We start from the raw sequence: 21,389 nt of genomic DNA on the forward strand, positions 1-21,389 counted from the left end.
GCCTGAGCTACCCGAACCACCTGGGACTGCCTGAGTGCTGAGAACTAATCTCAAGTCCCCTACTCTGCAATGCAAACTGAGCTCTTAAGCACTGAGCCTTCTCTCCAGGGCCAGCCACTCTCTAGATGAGGATGGAGAAGTCAGACACTAAAAAACACCAGCAAGTAGATCAGTTTGTGGGTAACTGAGCAGGAATCCATTAGCTCCATCTTTCAGTTTTATTTTATTTGCTGGGTGGTGGTGGTACTTGGGAGACAGAGACAGGTGGATCTCTGTGAGTTCAAGGACAGCCTGGTTTACTTAATGAGTTCCAGGACAGCCAGGGATAAGACCATGTCTTGAAAAAAACAGCAGTGAAGTTGTTGCTCTGAGTGGCGTTGAGCCACATCCCCAGCTACATTTTACTTCTGTTTGAAACAAAGTCTCACTAAGGTGCCCAGGCTCACCTTGAGCTTGAAATCTTCCCTGCTCAGACTCCCAAGAAGTCGAGATAAGAAACCCAGCACTCGGGGGGGCAGAGGCAGGTGGATTTCTGAGTTTGAGGCCAGCCTGGTCTACAAAGTGAGTTCCAGGACAGCCAGGGCTACACAGAGAAGCCCTGTCTCGAAAACAAAACAAAACAAAACAACAAAAAAACCCAAGAAACCCTGATAAAAACAAACATTTGATACCCATTTGGAAATCAAAAGACTAGTCAACCACAAAGAGTATCCTCCACTGTGCAGCTTCACTCTCTGCTTTTGTGTCTATTGTAAACACTTCCCAGTCTATGCTGACCTCCCACTCTCAGACTCTCCACTGAGAGTCTGTGCATTAACAACATGGCGGGGTGGGGGTCTGGGGACTCCACTAGCGGCCGGAGGCCAGCAAGGGGCTGCAGAGCTAAGAGCACTTGCTGCTCTTGCAGAGGACCTGAGTTCAGTTCCCAGCACCCAGGTCTGGCTGCTTACCACTGCCTGCAACTCCAGGTCCTAGGGGATCTGTTGCCTTCCCGAGGCTTCAGAGTGTACCTATATTTGTGTGCACACATCCACACAGACACACAAAAGTTCTTTTAAGGGGCTGGTGAGTTGGCTCAGTGGGTAAGAGCACCCGACTGCTCTTCCGAAGGTCCAGAGTTCAAATCCCAGCAACCACATGGTGGCTCACAACCATCCGCAACAAGATCTGGCGCCCTCTTCTGGAGTGTCTGAAGACAGCTACAGTGTACTTACATATAGTAAATAAATAAATCTTTTAAAAAAAAAGTTCTTTTAAAAAATCTTTTTAATAAAGATAAAACAATAAGCCGGGCGTGGTGGCGCACGCCTTTAATCCCAGCACTCGGGAGGCAGAGGCAGGCGGATTTCTGAGTTGGAGGCCAGCCTGGTCTACAAAGTGAGTTCCAGGACAGCCAGAGCTATACAGAGAAACCCTGTCTCGAAAAAAAAAAAAAAAAACCAAAAAAAAAAGATAAAACAATAAACATAATGTTAGGTTTCAAAAACTCAGGACAAATGGCTGACTGAGGTGCCTATTAACATATTACAGTGGATGCCAACCAGTTCTCCGAGCATCGTTCAGTACCTGTGGCTTCTCCCAGCCCTTCTCCCATGTGTACCCTAAACTTCTCCTTCCCAGGGCCTTCCACTTCCTTCACCCAGCCTGCTCACTATATAACTCAGCCATTTTGGCTAAGCTGCTCTCTTGGCCTCTTGGCCTCTTGACCCAGACCTCTTGGTCAATGGCTCCTCTTTCACCCTCCCTCCCTGTTTCTGTTATCATGGTCCAGTTTAGTTTGCAGGCCATGTGTGAGACTAAAACAGGAACAATATACCTTGTAAGTTAATGGGAGACTAAAACAGGAACAATATACATTGCAGGTTAGGGTTCTGTTTGCAGTTAAGACACTTACAAAGTTTGCAATCCCACCAGCCGTGGAGGAGCATTCCTCTTTCGCCACATCTTCTCCAGCATCTGCTGTCACCTGAGTATTTTATTTGATCTTAGCCATTCTGATTGATATAAGGTGGAATCTCAGGGTTGTCTTAATTTGCATTTCCCTGATCACTAAGGACTCTGAACATTTCTTTAAGTGCTTCTCAGCCCTTCGAGATTCCTTTGTTGCAAATTCTCTGTTTAGTTCTATGCCCCAAGTGGAGGGATGAGGTTGCCATCCCACAGTCAAAAGCTCTGATCCAGAACTGCTCTTGTCTGATGGAACTGCAGGAACAAAAATGGAGAAGGGCCTGAGAGAAAAGAGGTCTAGTGACATGCCCAAACTGGGAGCCAGCTCAAGTGGGGGACCCAGAGCCTGGCAGGAGCTATAATGGGACAAGCTAATAACTAGCAAGTTGTTAATAACTGAAGTAGCCTGCCTCGGATTAGTATATAATCTGCGACAGGTGAGCCCTCATTAAGCAAGGTTGTGAGGGACTCATTTTAGGAGTGGTAGTGGTTGGAAGTGATGAACCCGCCTTTATTCCAGCCCCGGCTCCGTGCCAGTGAGCTAAGTGAATGGGCCCCATTTCACATGTGAAAGATTCCTGCTATTAACATGCTTTTCCTGTTATTATTAAACATATATAACAATCACTAAGTAGTAGCTCACCCCTTTGGAGCAGAGCTCTGCAGATCCACCAAGATCTTATAGTGATGCTATATAGACAAATAGATGACTTAAGTCTTAATGATGATCCTATAAGAATTCCTAAAATTATATCTGTGGTTATTAAGCTCTTTCATAGCAGGACTGCTATGAGGTCCTTTTCTAATAGTCAAAACTGCAGTGAGAACTCTGTTAGTCTCCCAGGTGTCGCCAGTTAGTTGCTCTTAGATGGTAACCAGACTTTCTCCTACTCAGAGCACATTCCAAGAGGTTGTAAAACAATTAACCAAAGGTCATAAAACTAGCAATTTATTATAGGTGCTAGGACAGAAGATAAAATATCGACTGTGTTTATCTCTGCAAAACTTCACTAATAACTTAGTTATGGTTTTAAACCTTCAGTGAACCTGTGGAGCTGAGCCAGCTGATGGATGTTTAGCCAGATAATCACTCCTAATGGATATGCATGGAAACATTCGCTGTTGTAAACTTCTATTTCAATTTATGGTTTGATTTTTTTGTGTGTGAACGTGTGATGAGCTTTGTAACATGTGATCAGATATCCTGAAAGCTGTGTAAGCACTGAGGACAGAGAGATGAGGAGGACCTAGAGAAAGGAGACTCTTTCCCCTCCCCCCACTTAGGATCTTTTTGCTTAGATAGCTTTCATAGGAAACTTTTTACAACTTAGTAATAAACTCTATGACCTTTTTCTTTCTGCAACTCCCCACTGAAAGTTAGAGCCCAGCAGCAGTTCCTGCTGAGACAGAACAAAGGCTATTTACTTAATCCTTTGTGGCTTGGAGAGGTGCTAAGTGCCAGAAAATACAGTTTCTGGCCTCAGGGGATGGCAGAAGGCAGGTAAGCTACATAGTAACTTAGAATTGGACAAGTAAACTTTTTAGTATACAGCAACCCTAAATATCTTGTAAGACAAAGTCTTACCCTCCATCGATGCTCTTCCCCCTCAAGAAGAGCTGACAAGAAAAAAGAACCCCTCGCTGGGGCTGGCCCCCAGCAAGGGCCTGACACTATTACTGATGCTGTGGTATGCTTGCAGATAGGGGCCTAACATGGCTGCCCTCTGAGAGGCCAAACAAGTAGCTGAAAGAGTCAGATGCAGACCCAACCAAAGGACAGACCCTGTGGTTGAATTGGGGAAAGAAGCTGGAAGAAGCTGAGGAGGAGAGCGACCCCATAGGAAGACCAGCAGTCTTAACTGACCTGGACTCCCGAGATCTCTCATTCACTGAGCCACCAAACAGGCAGCATGCACCAGCTGATATGAGGCCCCTGACACATATAGAACAGAGCCTGGTTTAGATGCACCTAAGAGAGACTTGAGACCCCAGGGAGTAAGTAGGGAGGCCTGGTAGGGTAGGGGTGGGGGTGGGGGTGGGAGCATCCTTTTGGAGAGGGGGAGGGGATGGGGAGGAGGAATGGGTTGAGGAACTGGGGGGGTGTGCAGACTGGGAGGGGGATGCAGTCTGGACTGTAAAAGAGGATTAAAGAATAAAAATAAATAAATATATTTTAAAAGACACTTATAAAGAAGTTTCTGTTTGTCCTGTGTTAAGTCCTTTCAAGTTAAGGTTTCTAACTGCAATTAAGAAGTTCCTGTCTCAGCCAGGCGTGGTGGCGCACAACTTTAATCCCAGCACTTGGGAGGCAGAGGCAGGCAGATTTCTGAGTTCGAGGCCAGCCTGGTCTACAGAGTGAGTTCCAGGACAGCCAGGGCTATACAGAGAAACCCTGTCTTGAAAAAAAAAAAAGAGTTCCTGTCTCTTTAATGTGATGTAAACCGCTTGCAACCCTATTCCCATGATGTATATATCCTTACCCTTGCTTCTTCCCTTTTAGTTGCATCTCTGTAACAATGTAGGTCAAGGTTAGGCCAGGTCCCTCATCCATGGGAACCCCTTCAAGAGGCCAAATCCCAACTTAGGGAGAGGTAGCCAGCTGGCCAGTCCAGGGTGCATCCCAAAATACAGCTTGTTTTAATTAAACAACTGAGGACTCTGTCTTCTTGCAATTCTCAGGTTCAGCCTGGACGCTTGCCTCTGCCTGCTCCCTCCCTTATATCTACAATAGAAATCCTCCCCATATGTGAGGAGTAGACAGGTCCCGCACCTTTCATTTTATTTTTCTCATTCACAGATCAATGCTTTGTGGGTTTGTTGTTTGATACACAGCTCACTCTCTAGCCCAGCCTGGCTTAGGGCTCCCAGCGCACTTCTTGCTGCAGCAGACAGCCACTCCCTGCCCAGATCTCCCGTGCCACATCCTAATCCTCAGACATCTTTCCTCCCATCTGTGCTTTCCAGATGCCCGAGCTAACCCAGCAGTGGGTACTGCAGCATACAAGGTGAACGTTGTGCGCAGCTCCTTCGGTGCAGTACACCACGGCTGTGGTGGTTGTCTTTCATCCGAAGACCTGCGTGGACTACCTGGGTGGGCAGTGTTGCCTGAGAGGTTAGGGGGTGGGTGTCAAGACCACCCTTGTCCTATTTGTCATATATAATTTTATTATTAAACTTTCTTTTTGTCATGACCATAAGGAATTTGAGGAACCTTCATAGACATGGCTAAGAACTGCCTGTATGCCACCATAAATGTATGTATGTGTGTATGTATGTATTTTTGAGTGACCCACTCTGAAGCCCAGGCTAGCCTCAAACTTATGGGCTGGAGAGCTGGCTCAGAGGTTAAGAGGACCGACTGCTCTTCCAGAGGTCCTGAGGTCAATCCCCAGCAACCACATGGTGGTTCACAACCATCTGTAATGGGATCTGATGCCCTCTTCTGGTGTGTCTGAAGATAGCTACAGTGTACTCATATACATAAAATGAATAAATAATTCTTTAAAAAACAAAAACTTACAATCCTCCTGCCTCAGCCTCCTCCTGAAAACTGAGATGATGGGTATGTTATGAAATGTAATGCAACGGTGGCAGAGGTGCCTGGCAGGCCCATGCCAAGGTGTTCCCCTAAGACATCATACCATGCAACAGATCTAGTATAAGGGAGGTTTATTTGGAAGGGAGGGGAGTGAGGACCTGGAAGAGCAGAGACAGACAGAGCTGGAACACGTGTGAAGGAAGTGGGGAGAAGGGGGAGGGGCGGAGGAGGAAGAGGAGGAGAAAGAGGGGAGGAGAAGGAGGGGAGGAGGAAGTGAGAGGGCTATTGTACAGAGCAGTTCTCCTGTCAGGCCACCTGCATCTGGCAGCAGCGCAGGTGATGACGCCTATTGCTAAGGTCCCTATGAGAAGCCTAGCTGAATTGTCTGTAAGCCAACAGGGTATGCACCCTGACACTGGGCCCAAGTCACAGTTTATTACAGTTTAATACACTGGTAAACATCTACCAGGGCCAGGTTATGGGGCAGAGTCAGGAAAGACAAGGCCCTCCCTGACTCTCTGCCTCCTCTAAGCTCAGTTCAGCAATATCTGCCATCCTTAAAATCTGCCGAAGCTTCCTGCGCTGCCTTCGCTGGGATCCTTCCCATAGACAGCCAGGGGGCCCTGGAAGAGCTGTAAGAGTTCACATGACAGTGTGATAGTCTTGTTTACCTGGACTGGCCTAAGGCTCAGAGAAATGCACTTGTTTGCCTTTAATCTCTCAATAATTGCCCAAACACTCTTCCATCAAACCACACCCCAGCCCCTCCCTGGGGGATTCTAGGCCCTTCCACTGAACCACCCCCACCCACTCACGGGAGTAGCTGACATTGCTACGAAGTTGTGCTTGGATCATGAAGGCTAAATGGGCCTTGAATAGGTCCCATAGATGTGGGGCTGGGAAGCCAGGCCTCAAAACAAGCCTATGCAGGGCGCGTTCTTTTCTGTCTCCTCTCCTTTCCTCCCTTCTGTCACAGAGACATAGGTAGCTCTGCTACCAGGAGGTTCTGTTTATCTCAGGTCCAGAAAACCTCCTAGGAGGCAGCCATGGCCAGAGCCTTCTGAAGCCAGGTAAAGCCTTCTTTCCCTAAGCCCCTTGGGAATCCTGTCACCATGGGAAGCCACTGCACACAGGTGGGCTTGGGATTCCAGGCTGTGAACCCCGTCTTCTCTATCTAACATTGTATTCTAATTATGTTTTTAATTGTTAAAGACAATGTCTATAACCATTTAAAACAAAGTTTTCTTGTTTCGTTCCTCTTGCTGTTGGAAAATACCCTGCCCAAAGTTACTCAGAGGAGAAGGAGGAAGGTGCTTCAGCTAACAGCGCCAGGTCACCGTCCTTCTCCATAGGGAAGTCAAGACAAGAACTTGGACAGCCGGACACATGGCATTCTGTCACGAGCAGAGAGAAGGAAACACATGCATGTTCCCTTACATGGTTGCTCATGTCAGCAGACACAGTTCAGGACCCCCTGCGTAGAGAATGGTGCCCCCATAGTGGGCTGGGTCTTTTCTTTCTTTTTTTTTTTTTAAAGATTTATTTATTTATTTATTTATACACTCTAGCTGTCTTCAGACACACCAGAAGAGGGCATCAGATCTCATTACGGGTGGTTGTGAGCCACCATGTGGTTGCTGGGATTTGAACTTTGGACCTTCGGAAGAGCAGTCAGGCGCTCTTACCCACTGAGCCATCTCACCAGCCCAAGGGCTGGGTCTTTTCATGTCAATTAATAAGACAGTACTCTCACAGGCCAACCTAATGTACAACGTTGGCCCTTGAGATTCTACTCAAGTGATTCTAGGCTAGATTTTATGTATGTGGAACATACACATATTATTGTGTACAAATGTGTGTTCATGGGGAGGTGAGCAGTCAGCGTTGGGTGTCTTTCTCAATGGCTCTTCACTCCCACACACAACACCCCCCCCCCAGATTTAAAGTTTTAAACTTTTTAAAAAAATGTATTACTGGTGTTTATGTGTATGTGCATGTATACATGTATGTGTTTCTGTGTATGTATATGTGTGAGTATGGGCACAGCTGTGTCACGCATAGGCCTAGACATCAGAGGACAACCTTCAGGATGTGGGTCTCTCCACCATGGTTTCTGGAGTTTGAACTCAGTTTGCCAGGCTTACACAGCAAGTGCTGTTATGTGCTGAATCATGGCTCACAGTGGTTTCTCTAGGCTGGCAGGTCAATGACCTCCCAGATCCTGTCAATGTCCATCCCCTGCGGTGCTGGGGTGACAGATTCCTGTCTCTGGGCCCAGTGTCCTACAGGAGTGGTGGGGATCAGACTCAAGCCCTTTACTGCCTGCCAACCACTTTACCCCTGAGCTGTACCTCTAGCCCCACCTTTTCTTCAAACACCGTCTTGTCTCAATGAGGTGCCCAGGCTGGCCATGGACTTGTGATCCTCCTGGCCACGTGGCCAAATCTCTTCTTCTGCCCAGCAGGTCATGGGAACATTGTCTTTTGCCCGTGACCACGAGGTTGGCGAGGCTTCAGTGGCTTCTTTCTCCCCAGTACCAGGTGTGGACTCTGCAGTAGGCTCACCACCATCAGCTCCTACACATGGAGAAACACGTAGACTTTTTGCCCTAAACTGTGTCTGTCTGATCTCTGGTGCCCATCTGTCTTCTATAGAGAGGACCTCAGATTTGCTCATAAAGCCCAATGGTCTTTGATGTTCATGATCACTGCGGACATCACCTCCAGGAGCCTTCTTCATCTGAGTCACATGGGGGGCTGTCTGGCCATGCTGACATGAGAAACTGACTCATGCTCCACCTGCCAAGCCACCAAGGGAAACGTCATCAGGACTCTGGCCTCAAAGTCCATGTTCTTCACCACCGAGCCAGGTTTGCAACAGCGGAAAATGCCAGTCACTCTGATTTGCTGGTATCTTGGACAGCATGTGTCCTGTTCATTGAAAGAGATGGAATGCATGTATGAAGTGTGTGTGTGTGTGTACACATGCATGTACATGTGAGACGTGGTGCTTGTGTGTAGGGTAGGTTTGGGTGTATGTATATATGGGGCCGTGAACTCACCTTACAGAAATGAATGTTCTTCACAGACCATCTCTCTGGATCCTTTGCATGCAAGTCGGTGGGGAGGTGGGGAGGCTGTGCCCATCTAGCCCTGCAGGCTCTGCACCAATCCATTCAGAGAGCAGCTGCTTGCTTCCGGGTCTGTCACTCTGCCTGGTGACCAGCCATGTCATGCATAGTCAGTGACTTGGTTAGACGGAGCTCTCAAGCTGTTTCTCTGAAGAAATGGATGAGATGGAGCAGCAGGGAACCCCAAGTAGCTGCCCTCTGAGGAGTGGGGCAGGCAGGAGGAATTAGCAGGGTTAACCAAGAGTAAAATGTTCAGGGCTTAATTTTTTTTTTCAGGAGTTGAAGTTTAAGGTCAGCCCTGCATATAATTTCCAGGTCAGCCTAGACTACATGAGACTCTGTCTCAAAGAAAGAAACACACACACACACATACACACACACAAGTAAAAGAAGACAGTGGCTGGGTATAGAATTTTCCCAGCATGAGAGAGGTGCTAGGTTCAATTCCTGCTACCACAAAAGTTAAAGTCACAGGCAAATGGTGGGGCTTATGAGGTTAGCCATGCGGACACAGCCAAGCATGGACTTCCGCAGTTGCCTGTCACCAGAACTTAGAGTTCTTTTTTATAAATCTTTTTGTTTTGTTTTGTTTTGTTTGTTTTTCGAGACGGGGTTTCTCTGTGTAGCTCTGGCTGTCCTGGAACTCACTTTGTAGACCAGGCTGGCCTCGAACTCAGAAATCCGCCTGCCTCTGCCTCCCAAGTGCTGGGATTAAAGGTGTGTGCCACCACCGCCCGGCTAACCTCAGAGGTCTTATCTGTAACTAGAGATGAAAGGAATCCCACAGTGCCAGGGCAGTTAGTGCAACCACAAAGTCAAGCCTCTATCATCTCTGTCTAGTTCCCTATATCTCAGTATCCCCCAGGGGCAACTCTGCCCCTATTACATGGTCATTGTCCCATTGTCTCCTCCCTGCCAGACTAGCCAAAACTACTTCATCCTCGGGATAGTTCATGTAAACAATCCTGCAGTGGCCTTTTGTGCCTGGCTGCCTCCACTCAGTGTTCTCAAGGTTCATCCATGTTACAGCTTGTGTCTCTGTCTTGCTCCCTTAGTGAATGAATGAATGAATGAATGGGAAGCCTAAAGCCCTGTGAACTGGCATGGTGGTACCAGTCCTGGCCAGTAGAAACAGGAGGATCGCGAGTTCAACATTACTCTTTGCTACATAGTGATTTGGGGGACCAGCCTGAAATGTGAGACCCTAAAACCCAAAGCAGGAGCTGAGAGGTGCTCTGTGGGTAAAAGCACTTGACATTCAAGCATGGGAACATGAGCTAAAGTCCCCTACGTCCACGGAGAGCCCAGCATGGCTGTACCTTTTTGTAACTCTAGTGTTGTGTGGTGGAGAAAGGCTCACCCCAGCTCTCTAGACAGTCAGTCAGCCTTCAGTGAGAGACTGTCTTAAGTGAACAGGAGAGACAGGGATAGAGGCAGACACCTCAGCTCACGTTCTGGTCCTTCATGACTACACACTCGCACTCAGCCTGAATGCACACAGAAGATGCACACACCTGCACACTTAAGTGCATGCAACACACACACACAAACATACACACACACACACACTGTCTCTTCATAGCCCTGGCTGTGCTGGAATTCACTCTGTAAAACTCACAGAGATTCGCCTATCTCTGCCTCCCGATTAGGATTATAGGTTATAGTTAGGATTATAGGTGTGTCCCACTACACCCCGGTGGCTTGAATATGGTTGCCACAGGGAGTGGTACTATTAGGAGATGTGGCCTTGTTGGAGGAAGTGTGTCACTTTGAGACCCTTCTCCTTGCTGCCTGGAAGCCAGTCTTTTACTGTTTGCATTCAAACAAGATGCAGAACTCTTGGCTTCTATAGCAGTGTCTGCCTGGAAGCTGCCATGATGATAATGAACTGAACTCTGAACCTATAAGCCCAGCCCCAATTAAATGTTGTCTTTTATAAGGATTGCCTTGGTCATGGTGTCTCTTCACAGCAATGGAAACCCTAAGATGCCCAGTTAATACAACTTTTATTAATTATTATATCTGTTGGTAGACATTTGAGTTATTTATGCATTTTATCTATTAGCTGCTGTGTATTTTAACATACAATTTTTGGTCTGACCTCTGTTTTTAATTCTCTATGGTGTATATTTGAGTGTGGGTGTATGCCTGTGTGTGTATGTGTGTGTGTGTGTGTGTGTGTGTGTGTGTGTGTGTGTGAGAGAGAGAAAGAGAGAGAGAGAGAGAGAGAGAGAGAGAGAGAGAGAGAGAGAGAGAGAGCACTTCAGTTGTCTGGGATCAAATTCACGTCCTCACTTGGCAGCCAGTGCCTGTACTTTCTGATATTAACATTAAAAAAATATGCATAATGAGAAAAAATAGTGTCAGATGCCAGTAAGAGCCTAGCTGATCATTTTTCTTTAAAAAAAATACTTAGTTATTTGTATTGATATGAGTACACTGTAGCTGTCTTCAGACACACCAGAAGAGGGCATCAGATCCCAATACAGATGGTTGTGAGCCACCATGTGGTTGCTGGGATTTGAACCCAGGACCTCTGGAAGAGTAGTCAGTGCTCTTAACGGCTGAGCCATCTCACCAGCCCTAAAAGACTTTTTTAAAATGTCATATGTTCCACCTCACACCAGTCAGAATGGCTTAAATCAAAAATTCAGGTGACAGCAGATGCTGGCGAGGATGTGGAGAAAGAGGAACACTCCTTCATTGTTGGTGGGATTGCAAGCTGGTACAACCACTCTGGAAATCAGTTTGGCGGTTCCTCAGAAAATTGGACATAATACTACCAGAGGATCCAGCAATACCTCTCCTGGGCATATATCCAGAAGATGTTCCAACCGGTAAGAAGGACACATGCTCCACTATGTTCATAGCAGCCTTATTTATAATAGCCAGAAGCTGGAAAGAACCCAGATGCCCCTCAACAGAGGAATGGATACAGAAAATGTGGTACATTTACACAATGGAGTACTACTCAGCTATTAAAAGGAATGAATTTATGAAATTCCTAGGCAAATGGATGGATCTGGAGGGCATCATCCTGAGTGAGGTAACATATTCACAAAGGAACTCACACAATATGTACTCACTGATAAGTGGATATTAGCCCAGAAACTTAGGATACCCAAGATATAAGATACAATTTGTTAAACGCATGAAACTCAAGAAGAACGAAGACCAAAGTGTGGACACTGTGCCCCTTCTTGGAATTGGGAACAAAACACCCATGGAAAGAGTTACAGAGATAAAGTTTGGAGCTGTGAAGAAAGGATGGACCATCTAAAGACTGCCATATCCAGGGATCCATCCCATAATCAGCTTCCAAATGCTGACACCATTGCATACACTAGCAAGATTTTGCTGAAAGGACCCAGATAGAGCTGTTTCTTGTGAGACAATACCGGGGCCTAGCAAACACAGAAGTGGATGCTCACAGTCAGCTATTGGATGGATCACAGGGCCCCCAATGGAGGAGCTAGAGAAAGTACCCAAGGAGCTAAAGGGATCTGCAACCCCATAGGTGGATCATTATTATGAACTAACCAGTACCCCAGAGCTCTTGACTCTAGCTGCATTTGTATCAAAAGATGGCCTAGTCGGCTATCACTGGAAAGAGAGAACCATTGGACTTGCCAACTTTATATGCCCCAGTACAGGGGAATGCCAGGGCCAAGGGGGGGGTGGGTGGGTGGGGGACTGGGGGGGGAGTGTATTGGGGACTTTTTGGATAGCATTGGAAATGTAATTGAGGAAAATACCTAATAAAATAAATAAAAATAAATAAAAATAAAAAAAAATGTCATATGTATGAGTGTTTTGCATCTGCATGCATATGCACCATGTGTGTGCCGTATGCACAGGAGGCCAGAAGAGGCCATGGGATCCCCTGGAACTAGATTATAGACAGCTGTGAGCTACCATACTAGGAACTGAACCTGCTTCTTCTGCTCAACAGCAGTATTCTTAACTGCTGAGTCATCTCTCTAGCCACCTAAAATCCTTTAAAAAAGAACAGTAACTGAGCTAAAAGATGGCTCAGCCGATAAAGGTATCTCCACCAAGACTGACGATGGAAATTTTATGCCCAGGACCCACAGCCGTAGGAAGAAATGATTTCCAACTGAAGTTGTCCTCTGACAGCTACATTTTGTGACACGTGACAAAGAAATAATGATATTAAAAATTATCAAAAGAGTGAGGGAGGCAGCACATTAAAAATAAACAGTACTGGAGAGATAGGTCAGCAGTTAAGAGGTCATAGTTTAGTTCCCAGCACACAGTAGCTCACTCCAGTTTCAGTGGATTCTACATCCTATCTGGCCTCCTCAGGCACCTGCTTGCACACAGTGTACATGTGCAAACTCATGCAAGCACAAACACATAAATATATTTTTAAAAATTTTTAACCTTTATTTTTTTTCAAAGATTTATTTATTTTATATGTGTGAGCACACTGTTGCAGTCTTCAGACACACCAGAAGAGGGCATCATATTCCATTACAGATGGTTGTGAGACACCATGTGGTTGCTGGGAATTGAACTCAGGACCTCTGGAAGAGCAGTCAGTGCTCTTAACTGCTGGGCCATCTCTCCAGCCCCTGATCATTTTCTTTATCGTTGTTGTTTTGAAACATGAACTCTCTACGTAGCCCAGAAAAGCTTTGAACTCCTGATCCTCCAGCCTCCACGTGCTGAGCCCTGGAATTCCAGTCATGGGATTACATGCCTAAAATTGCCCCAGACAGTCAGGACTACACAGAGAAATCCTGTCTCAAAAAACAAAACAAAAACAAAAAGTTGTTTGCTGAAAAAAAAAATCACTTAAAGTTATTCTTCCAACAATCCCTCATGTGGTCGTTACGCAGACGTTTTAATCATTGAACACATTGACAGTGGTTTTTGGAAGCTCAGCCTATAAACTATTCTTCCTTGTTGCCTTTCTCCCCAGCAGACGCTGTGCCCCATACTGACCTCCAGGTGGCGCCAGGCAGCCGCTTCTGACCTGAGCGCTTCCCCAGGGCTCAATTACACAGACTCACTGGTGTTTTGGGTTTTTTTTGTTTTTGTTTTTTTTTTTTTTGGTTTTTCGAGACAGGGTTTCTCTGTATATCCCTGGCTGTCCTGGAACTCACTTTGTAGACCAGGCTGGCCTCGAACTCAGAAATCCGCCAGCCTCTGCCTCCCGAGTGCTGGGATTAAAGGCGTGCGCCACCACGCCTGGCTTCACTGGTGTTTTAAATCTTCGGTTTGTGGCCACCGAGGAGACTCAGCAAGTAAAGGCTCTTGCTGTCAAACCTGACAACCTCAGTTCCATCTCCTGAACCACACAGTAAAAGGAGAGACCCTTCTCTGGAAGTTGCCATCCGATCACGGCAAAAACAGGTACACAATGGATAAATTAAGATAATAAATTAAGAAAAGCTGTTTGTTTTATTTCTGTATGTATGTGTGCATGTGTGTGTAATATATATTTATATCTCTATACATACATATATGTGTGTGTTGTATACATACACACTCGCTCATATATGAGGCCTGTCCGGATACATAGCAAAACACTGATTTAAAAAAAAAAAAAAAAAAAAAGCATTAGACTGGACTGGAGAGATGGCTCAGCAGTGAAGAGCACCGACTAATTTTCCAGAGGACCCAGGTTCAGTTCCAAGCAATGATGAGACAGTTCACAACTCCAATCCTAGAGACTCTGGTAGACTCCTGGCTTCCTTAGGCATCAGGCACACACGTAGAGCAGACATTTATATAGGCAAAACAACAGACATACACATAAAGTAATAAAAGTTGTTTTGGTTTTTTTTTTTTTTTTTTTTTGAGACAGGGTTTCTCTGTGTAGCCCTGGCTGTCCTGGAACTCACTTTGTAGACCAGGCTGGCCTCGAACTCAGAAATCTGCCTGCCTCTGCCTCCCGAGTGCTACCTTACTTGCTGCTATGACAAAATGAGTAACCTTCAAAACCCAAGTGTAAGAGCCAGGATGTGGCTCAGTTAGTAGGGCCACAGGCCCTTTCTAGATCATACGATAAGGGAGATGACCAGGCTCTGTGTAAAGAATGAATGAGCTGCTTTTGAACCAACTATGGGCACAGGAAAATTACAAAGAACCCAAGTGGCGGTCTCATTACCATTTCATTTTCAGACTCCATTTAGTCATAGAGAGGAACTAAATTTAAGGACCCAGGCCCTGGGGGAGCTGGGGACTTCCCAACAGCTGAACAGTTTCTGTTGTAAACAGCTGTCCAGATATCTCGGGGACAACTTCTCCATCTCTGACAGGATCGAACTAAGTTCACGTTCCCAGGCCTAGGACCAACTCCTACCCTGACTGATGGAAACTCCCTTGCTCAGCCCCCTATGCTTAAACCCACACAGTGTCCCTTCAGGGCCATCGATCGGCAACCAAGTCTGATTGATTACAATAAACTTCTACCATCCACATTGACCTGGTGTTTCAGTTATGAAGGATTTATGGTTTTTTTTTGTTTTTGTTTATGTATACAATGTTCTGCCTTGCCTAAAATATAGGCCTGCAGGCCAGAAGGCACCAGATCTTATTCTAGATGCCTATGAACCACCATGTGGTTGCTGAGAATCGAACCCAGGACCTCTGGAAGAGCAGCTAGTGCTCTTACCTCTGAACCATCTCTCCAACCTAGATTATGTTGGATTTAAGTGGACCCCATAACAGCTTTGACTACAGCTCATCACACAAACTGCAAATGCCCTGACAGAAATGGTTTGTTTGTTTGTTTTAAAGCAAGACAATCCAGAAATGAGTTTTTTAAAAAAGATTTATTCAGGAGCTGGAGGCTCAGTGGTTAAGAGCACTGACTGCTCTTCCAGAGGTCTTGAGTTCAATTCCCAGCAACCACATGGTGGCTCACAACCATTTGTAATGGGAGCTGAAGCCCTCTTCTGGTGTGTCTGAAGATGGCTACAGAGTGCTCATCATATGTATAAAATAAATAAAAATCCGGGGGACTTTTGGGATAGCATTTGAAATGTAAAGGAAGAAAATACCTAATTTTATTGTTGTTGTTGTTGTTGTTTCCCGAGACAGGGTTTCTCTGTATATCCCTGGCTGTCCTGGAACTCACTTTGTAGACCAGGTTGGCCTCGAACTCAGAAATCCACCTGCCTCTGCCTTCCAAGTGCTGGGATTAAAGGTGTGTGCCACCACGCCCAGTGAAAATACCTAATTAAAAAAATCTTTAAAATAAATAAATAAGTAAGTAAATAAATATCTAAAGAATTTTTTTAAAAAAGTATTCATTTTATGAGTGCTTTATCTGCATTTACACCTGAATGCCAGAAGGGGGCAGCAGATCCCATTATAGAAGTTTGTGAGCTGCTGTGTAGTTATTGGAATTGAACTCAGGACCTCTGGAAGAGCAGACAGTGCTCTTAACTGCTGAGCCATCTCCCCAGCCTTAAATGAGTTATTTTTGTGTTACATGAACAAACAACCATGGCCCCACCCCTGAGACCTAGGGATACACAGATGACCTTGAGAAAGAAGTCAGTGAAGGACACAAGATCTAGACTGCAGCACTGAAGATCCAGAGCCAAGAGGAGGAAATGAGCGCTCAGTGAAACACTTGCAGCCAGCCCATCACAACAATGTGTTTGGGTTTTGTTGTTGTTGCTGGGGTTTTGTTTGTTTGTTTTTTGTTTTGTTTTGCTTTGTTTTCTGAGCTTGTGTTTCTCTGTGTCGTCCTGGCTATCCTAGAGGTCTGGATACCAGGCTGGCCTTGAAATCAGAGTTTCGCCTGCCTCTGCCTCCCGAGTGTTGGGATTAAAGGCGTGCGCCAACACTTCCTGGCCAAAAGTGAGAATTTTTGCAGGAAGATTGAGTTGATGAAGGGAAAGTTTCCAAGGGGCCTGTAGATTTTCCCCTGGGTCCCTTTGGCCCCTAACCTTTACATGAACAATAAGTGGTAAAAAGGGAAGGAGATGTGGCAATGGGTCAGTTGGGGCCCCCAAAATTGGAATTCCTATTCCAAGGCTGCTGGCTGCTTTGCCCTGACCATATCTGCCAAAAAGTCCCGCAGACTCTCTTCCGCTCCAGCTAATCTGATCAGCAATGAAATGGCATGCCCAATCAAGGCCGACCGAGAACAGAGGCAAGATTTGAATCCAGATCTGCAGCTGGGTCTTAATTGCCTCTCTCTAGAGGCTCATGTGGGCCTTGTTAAAGTGTGTGCGTGAGGAGGGTGGGGATGGGGACGAATAGAATCACAGAGATGGGGCTGGTGAGATGGCTCAGTGGGTAAGAGCGCCTGACTGCTCTTCCGAAGGTCCAGAGTTCAAATCCCAGCAACCACATGGTGGCTCACAACCACCCGAAATGAGATATGACGCCCTCTTCTGGTGTGTCTGAAGACAGCTACAGTGTACTTACATATAATAAATAAATCTTTAAAAAAAAAAAAAAAAGAATCACAGAGATGGAAGGGAAACATGGCATGATCCTTCTAACTCCTGCAACGGTCAAAAAAGTAGGGACTCCCTTCAGTAGGTGGCCTGCCCTGTGAGAGGAGCTGATGTCCCTGAGAGACACAATTATAGAAGCCCTTTGGTGTCAGATGGAAGCAGATGAAGGCCAGAAGGCCAAAGAGGAAGCTAGCATAGAGACAGGCAGAAGACCAGGCCAGGAAGTCAGGCCGAGGTGGGGACACAAGAAGGGACAGCAAAAGCAGTCAGGGACTCCAGGAACAGGGCTTGGGCACCAATGAAATGTAAGAAGGGAAGAGATCTTGAGAGATCTGGTGTGGCCACTGTAAGGCTGTACCCAAGACAGGAGTGCAGGGAGAATCCAGTAAACGGGGTTCGATACTAAAATACAGAAGGAACCCACGAGTCAGAGAAGTCCACAAGCTGGGTCCCTGATAATAAAATGTGCTGAGCCCACAGCGACCCAAGGTGGCGCTTAGAGCATGACAGCAAATGTCTTGTTCTTTGGCATTTTATTTCAAAATTGCAGCATGTGCGGAGAAAAGGGGGGGGGGGGAGGACACGAAGAGCACCGGGGATCCGGCCTGAGAACGGAGATAGAGAAGAAGCCAAGGTTCTCCCTTGAACACCAGGACGCGGAGCAGCTGAGTCCTGAGACCCAAAATTTGAGGTGGCGTCCAAACTGCATGGGTCCCGCCCTTAAGGCTTTGGAGTGTAACGTCCACGAGGGGGTGCCAGAGATCCAGCATCTGGACAGACCTTTCCCTATTGCACTTCTCTTGAGTCTCTGGGAAGCGAGGACGCTGGACTAGATGCGGCACGTCTGCAGATCCAACCAGGGAGGGCACAGCCCCCACCGTCACACCCGAAACATCCAATCGTGGGCACTGGCTCCGTACTGCCAGACAACGAAATTGCGTCAATGAGACAGCTGCACTACAACTCCCAGTAGACCCTGGAGCATCGCCTGCTGACCACTCTCAAAGCTCCGCCCCAGTGCCTTATGGGAAGTGTAGTCTTTTGCCCGGAGACCCAACCAACAATTCCAAGGGATCATCAAAGCAGAGAATTTCAGAGCCTTGAATGCTCTTGGGCAAAGGCGTTTTCAGCTCAAATGTGCTGTGCTAGGTGCCAACATGGGGCCAGGATACCCAGTCACCTAGGGTCCAGATCACTGGGAAATGAGCCCAAAGGTTCTCTAGAAGCCCTCTAGGCTCACAAGAATTTGGGAATTCACCAGAGGCTTGTGAGAGGAATCCTTCAAGGCCAGGGAGGGGTAAGGGAAAAAGGTTTGCTTTGCCAGAGGTACAGCTCAGAACCCCAGGGAGTCGTGGGAGGCCTTTTTTTCCCCCCAACACCCCAGAGTCTCATTAAAGAGGGGGTTCTGAGCCCGGCGTGGTGGCGCACGCCTTTAATCCCAGCACTCGGGAGGCAGAGGCAGGCGGATTTCTGAGTTCGAGGCCAGCCTGGTCTGTTGAGTGAGTGAGTTCCAGGACAGCCAGGGCTACACAGAGAAACCCTGTCTCAAAAACCCAAAAAAAAAAGGGGGGGGGGGAGGTCTGTCTTTAAGACCCAAAGCCTCAGAGACTCGTGCAAGGGGCCTATAATTCCCGTGTTTCTGGCCACAGGTATTAAGAGGTGAGGAGCCATTAATCAAAGTTGTTGCTCGCAGCTCACTAGCTCACCTGAATAGCCTTCAATTCCTTCTGGAAGCGTAGGATGAGCTCTGGGCCGTTCTCCATGGTAGGTATGTGGAGTTGCTACGGAAAGGGGGCCGTGAGGATGGGGCACTCCCGCCCTTTCTTTCCCACCTACCCTGGCAGCTCTGCCTCACCTTGCCTTCATACAGGATTTGGTGCACTGGGCAGACCTGACAAGCAGTGCCTGAGCCAAAGACTTCTCGCACTCGGCCTTCCTCCAGCGCCCGCTTCAATTCCTTCATAGTGACCTTGCGTTCTGCCACCCGGAACTCACCCTGCCATAACAAGGATGCAGAAACACTCCAGTACCCAGACTGCTGCCCTACTGCAGACCACCATCACTCCCTCCCTAAGGCTGCTGGGAAAGACAGAGGCTCAGGGATGGGAGATAGAGATCCACAGAAAAGAGGGCTCAGGCAGTGGGCCAGGCTTCCACCACTGCACCACAACTCAAGACACTTTGGTCCACAGATTCAGATGCCACACAGGCCCTACCCAAGTCCTGGCCAGATCCAGCAGACTTTGTCGAACTACTCCAGGCAAGATGACGCCATTCAGTGGGGGGGTTACCAGCTCCAGTACTAAATCAGGGATGACAGATGGGCGTCACTGCTTCCACCCTTACATGGTCTCCCCGTTCTTTTAGAAGCCCCCTGCCCAGGACCCGGGAAGGAATTAGGCAGGGCATCATACAGGGTATGGGTTGGGACGTGGGGAGGCTCACCTCCATCTTCATGGGTCCAGTAGACAAAGATGTTCATGGTGCCCACCTCAGTGAGCTGGTGGTCCGGCCCATACAGCCAGAGGACCTGCTCGCAGCCTCTCTTCTGGGCTTCTCGCTGCACAGCCACAGTGGGTCCATAGTTCCTGGAGGGCAGCCTGGTCACACTGGGCAAAGAATTCCCCGTACTCCCCCACAACACAGCCAAGGAGGAGTCTCCTTCCCCAACCCACAGCCCAACGGTGGCCCCCTAAACCTTCAGGACAGACTTCTTAACCTAATAGTTGCTCAAGGCTGAGGCCCCGTTTGGTCGGCTCCTTCTGCATTCAGTTCTTCCTTTCTCCAGAGACTAAGGTCGCGGGTGTGGTGACACCAAGCAGCTCTGCTTGCTCTACTCTTCTTTTTTGATTTTAGTTTTTGAAACAGGATTTCTCTGTGTGGCCCTGGTTGTCCTGGAACTCACACAGTGTCCCAGGCTGCCCCTGCCTCTGCATTGCTGGGATTAAAGAATTATATTCAGGCTGGAGAGATGGCTCAGCGGTTAAGAGCACTGACTGCTCTTTCAGAGGTCCTGAGTTCAATTTCCAGCAACCACATGGTGGCACCATCTCTTCTGGTGTGTCTGAAGAGAGCTACAGTGTCCTCATACATAAAAGAAATCTTTAAGGGGGGGGTGGTAAGGGGGCAGCTTAAGTTACCATACCTAGCTGGTCCTTGTTTTTGTTTTTGAGGCAGGGTCTCTGGTAAGAGGTCGGCCTCAAAATCTCCATGCAGCTGAAGCTGGGGTTGAATCCCTGAGCCTCTTGTCCCCTCCTAGTGCTGGGATGACAGCTGTGCACTCCTACAATGGCTCTTGTCCTGTTTTAACCTGCACTGTGTTAGCCACACCAGACTTTCTTACCCCTACAAGGCTCCCAGTGTCCTAGGCCAGGATCCCAGCCCATGTTCTTTTTTTGTTGTTGTTGTTGGTTTTTTTTGTTTTTTTTTGTTTTTTTGTTTTTTTGTTTTTTCGAGACAGGGTTTTTCTGTATAGTCCTGGCTGTCCTGGAACTCACTCTGTAGACCAGGCTGGCCTCGAACTCAGAAATCCGCCTGCCTCTGCCTCCCGAGTGCTGGGATTAAAGGCGTGCACCACCACGCCCGGCCCAGCCCATGTTCTTAAGCCTTGTGCAAAAACTGATCTTGTGGGGCTGGTGAGATGGCTCAGTGGGTAAGAGCACCCGACTGCTCTTCTGAAGGTCCAGAGTTCTAATCCCAGCAACCACATGGTGGCTCACAACCATCCGTAGCGAGATCTGGCGCCCTCTTCTGGAGTGTCTGAAGACAGCTACAGTGTACTTACATATAATAAATAAATAAATCTAAAAAAAAAAAAAACTGATCTTGTTTCTCTTCCTGTGCCAAGTGTGGTCAGAAAGTGTCTGCCACATTTTTTTTTTCTTGGATAATGGGGTTTGAACTCAGGATGTCCATATGCTGGGTAAATATTCTTATCATTGAGCCCCACCCCAACCCCTCTTCAGGAGATTCGAGGCAGGGGCTTGACCACTAAGTCACTCCCCAAGTCCCTCAATGGAGAATTCTAGGCATAATCTCTACTGTTGATCCACAGCCTGCACCTTCCTTCCATCCTTCCTTCCTTCCTTCCTTCCTCCCTCCCTCCCTCCCTCCCTCCCTTCCTTCCTTCCTCTCTCAAGATTTAGTTACTTATTGTATGTACATGAGCACAGTGTAGCTGTCTTCAGACACACCAGAAGAGGGCACCGGATCCCATTACAGATGGTTGTGAGCCACCATGTGGTTTCTGGGAATTGAACACAGGAAAGATCAGTCAGTGCTCTTAACCACTGAGCCATCTCTCCAGGCCCACCCCGTAGCTTTCTTTGAA

General features: G+C 47.3%; 1 protein-coding gene across 3 annotated transcripts in view; it reads right to left on the reverse strand.

Moving 5' to 3' along the window:
• Positions 1–17,582: 17,582 nt before the first annotated feature.
• The window catches only part of Bcat2 (branched chain amino acid transaminase 2), a 20,923-nt gene continuing 17,116 nt past the window's right edge, over positions 17,583–21,389 (reverse strand). For 2 of the 3 annotated variants that reach the window (XM_021166467.3, XM_085841746.1), the window contains exons 7-11: positions 19,505–19,647; positions 19,276–19,361; positions 18,915–19,055; positions 18,766–18,840; positions 17,583–17,978 (exon numbers count right to left, since the gene is read on the reverse strand). In XM_021166467.3, the coding sequence (XP_021022126.1) occupies positions 17,940–17,978; positions 18,766–18,840; positions 18,915–19,055; positions 19,276–19,361; positions 19,505–19,647 (484 nt within the window). In that variant the 3' untranslated portion in view covers positions 17,583–17,939. Of the gene's footprint in view, positions 17,979–18,765; positions 18,841–18,914; positions 19,056–19,275; positions 19,362–19,504; positions 19,669–21,389 lie in introns of all 3 variants that reach the window. The other variant, XM_085841745.1, reaches the window with a different exon arrangement.

Source organism: Mus caroli, unplaced genomic scaffold (assembly GCF_978045245.1).
Source record: "Mus caroli unplaced genomic scaffold, Mus_caroli_1 scaffold_8, whole genome shotgun sequence".
Lineage (NCBI taxonomy): Eukaryota > Metazoa > Chordata > Mammalia > Rodentia > Muridae > Mus > Mus caroli.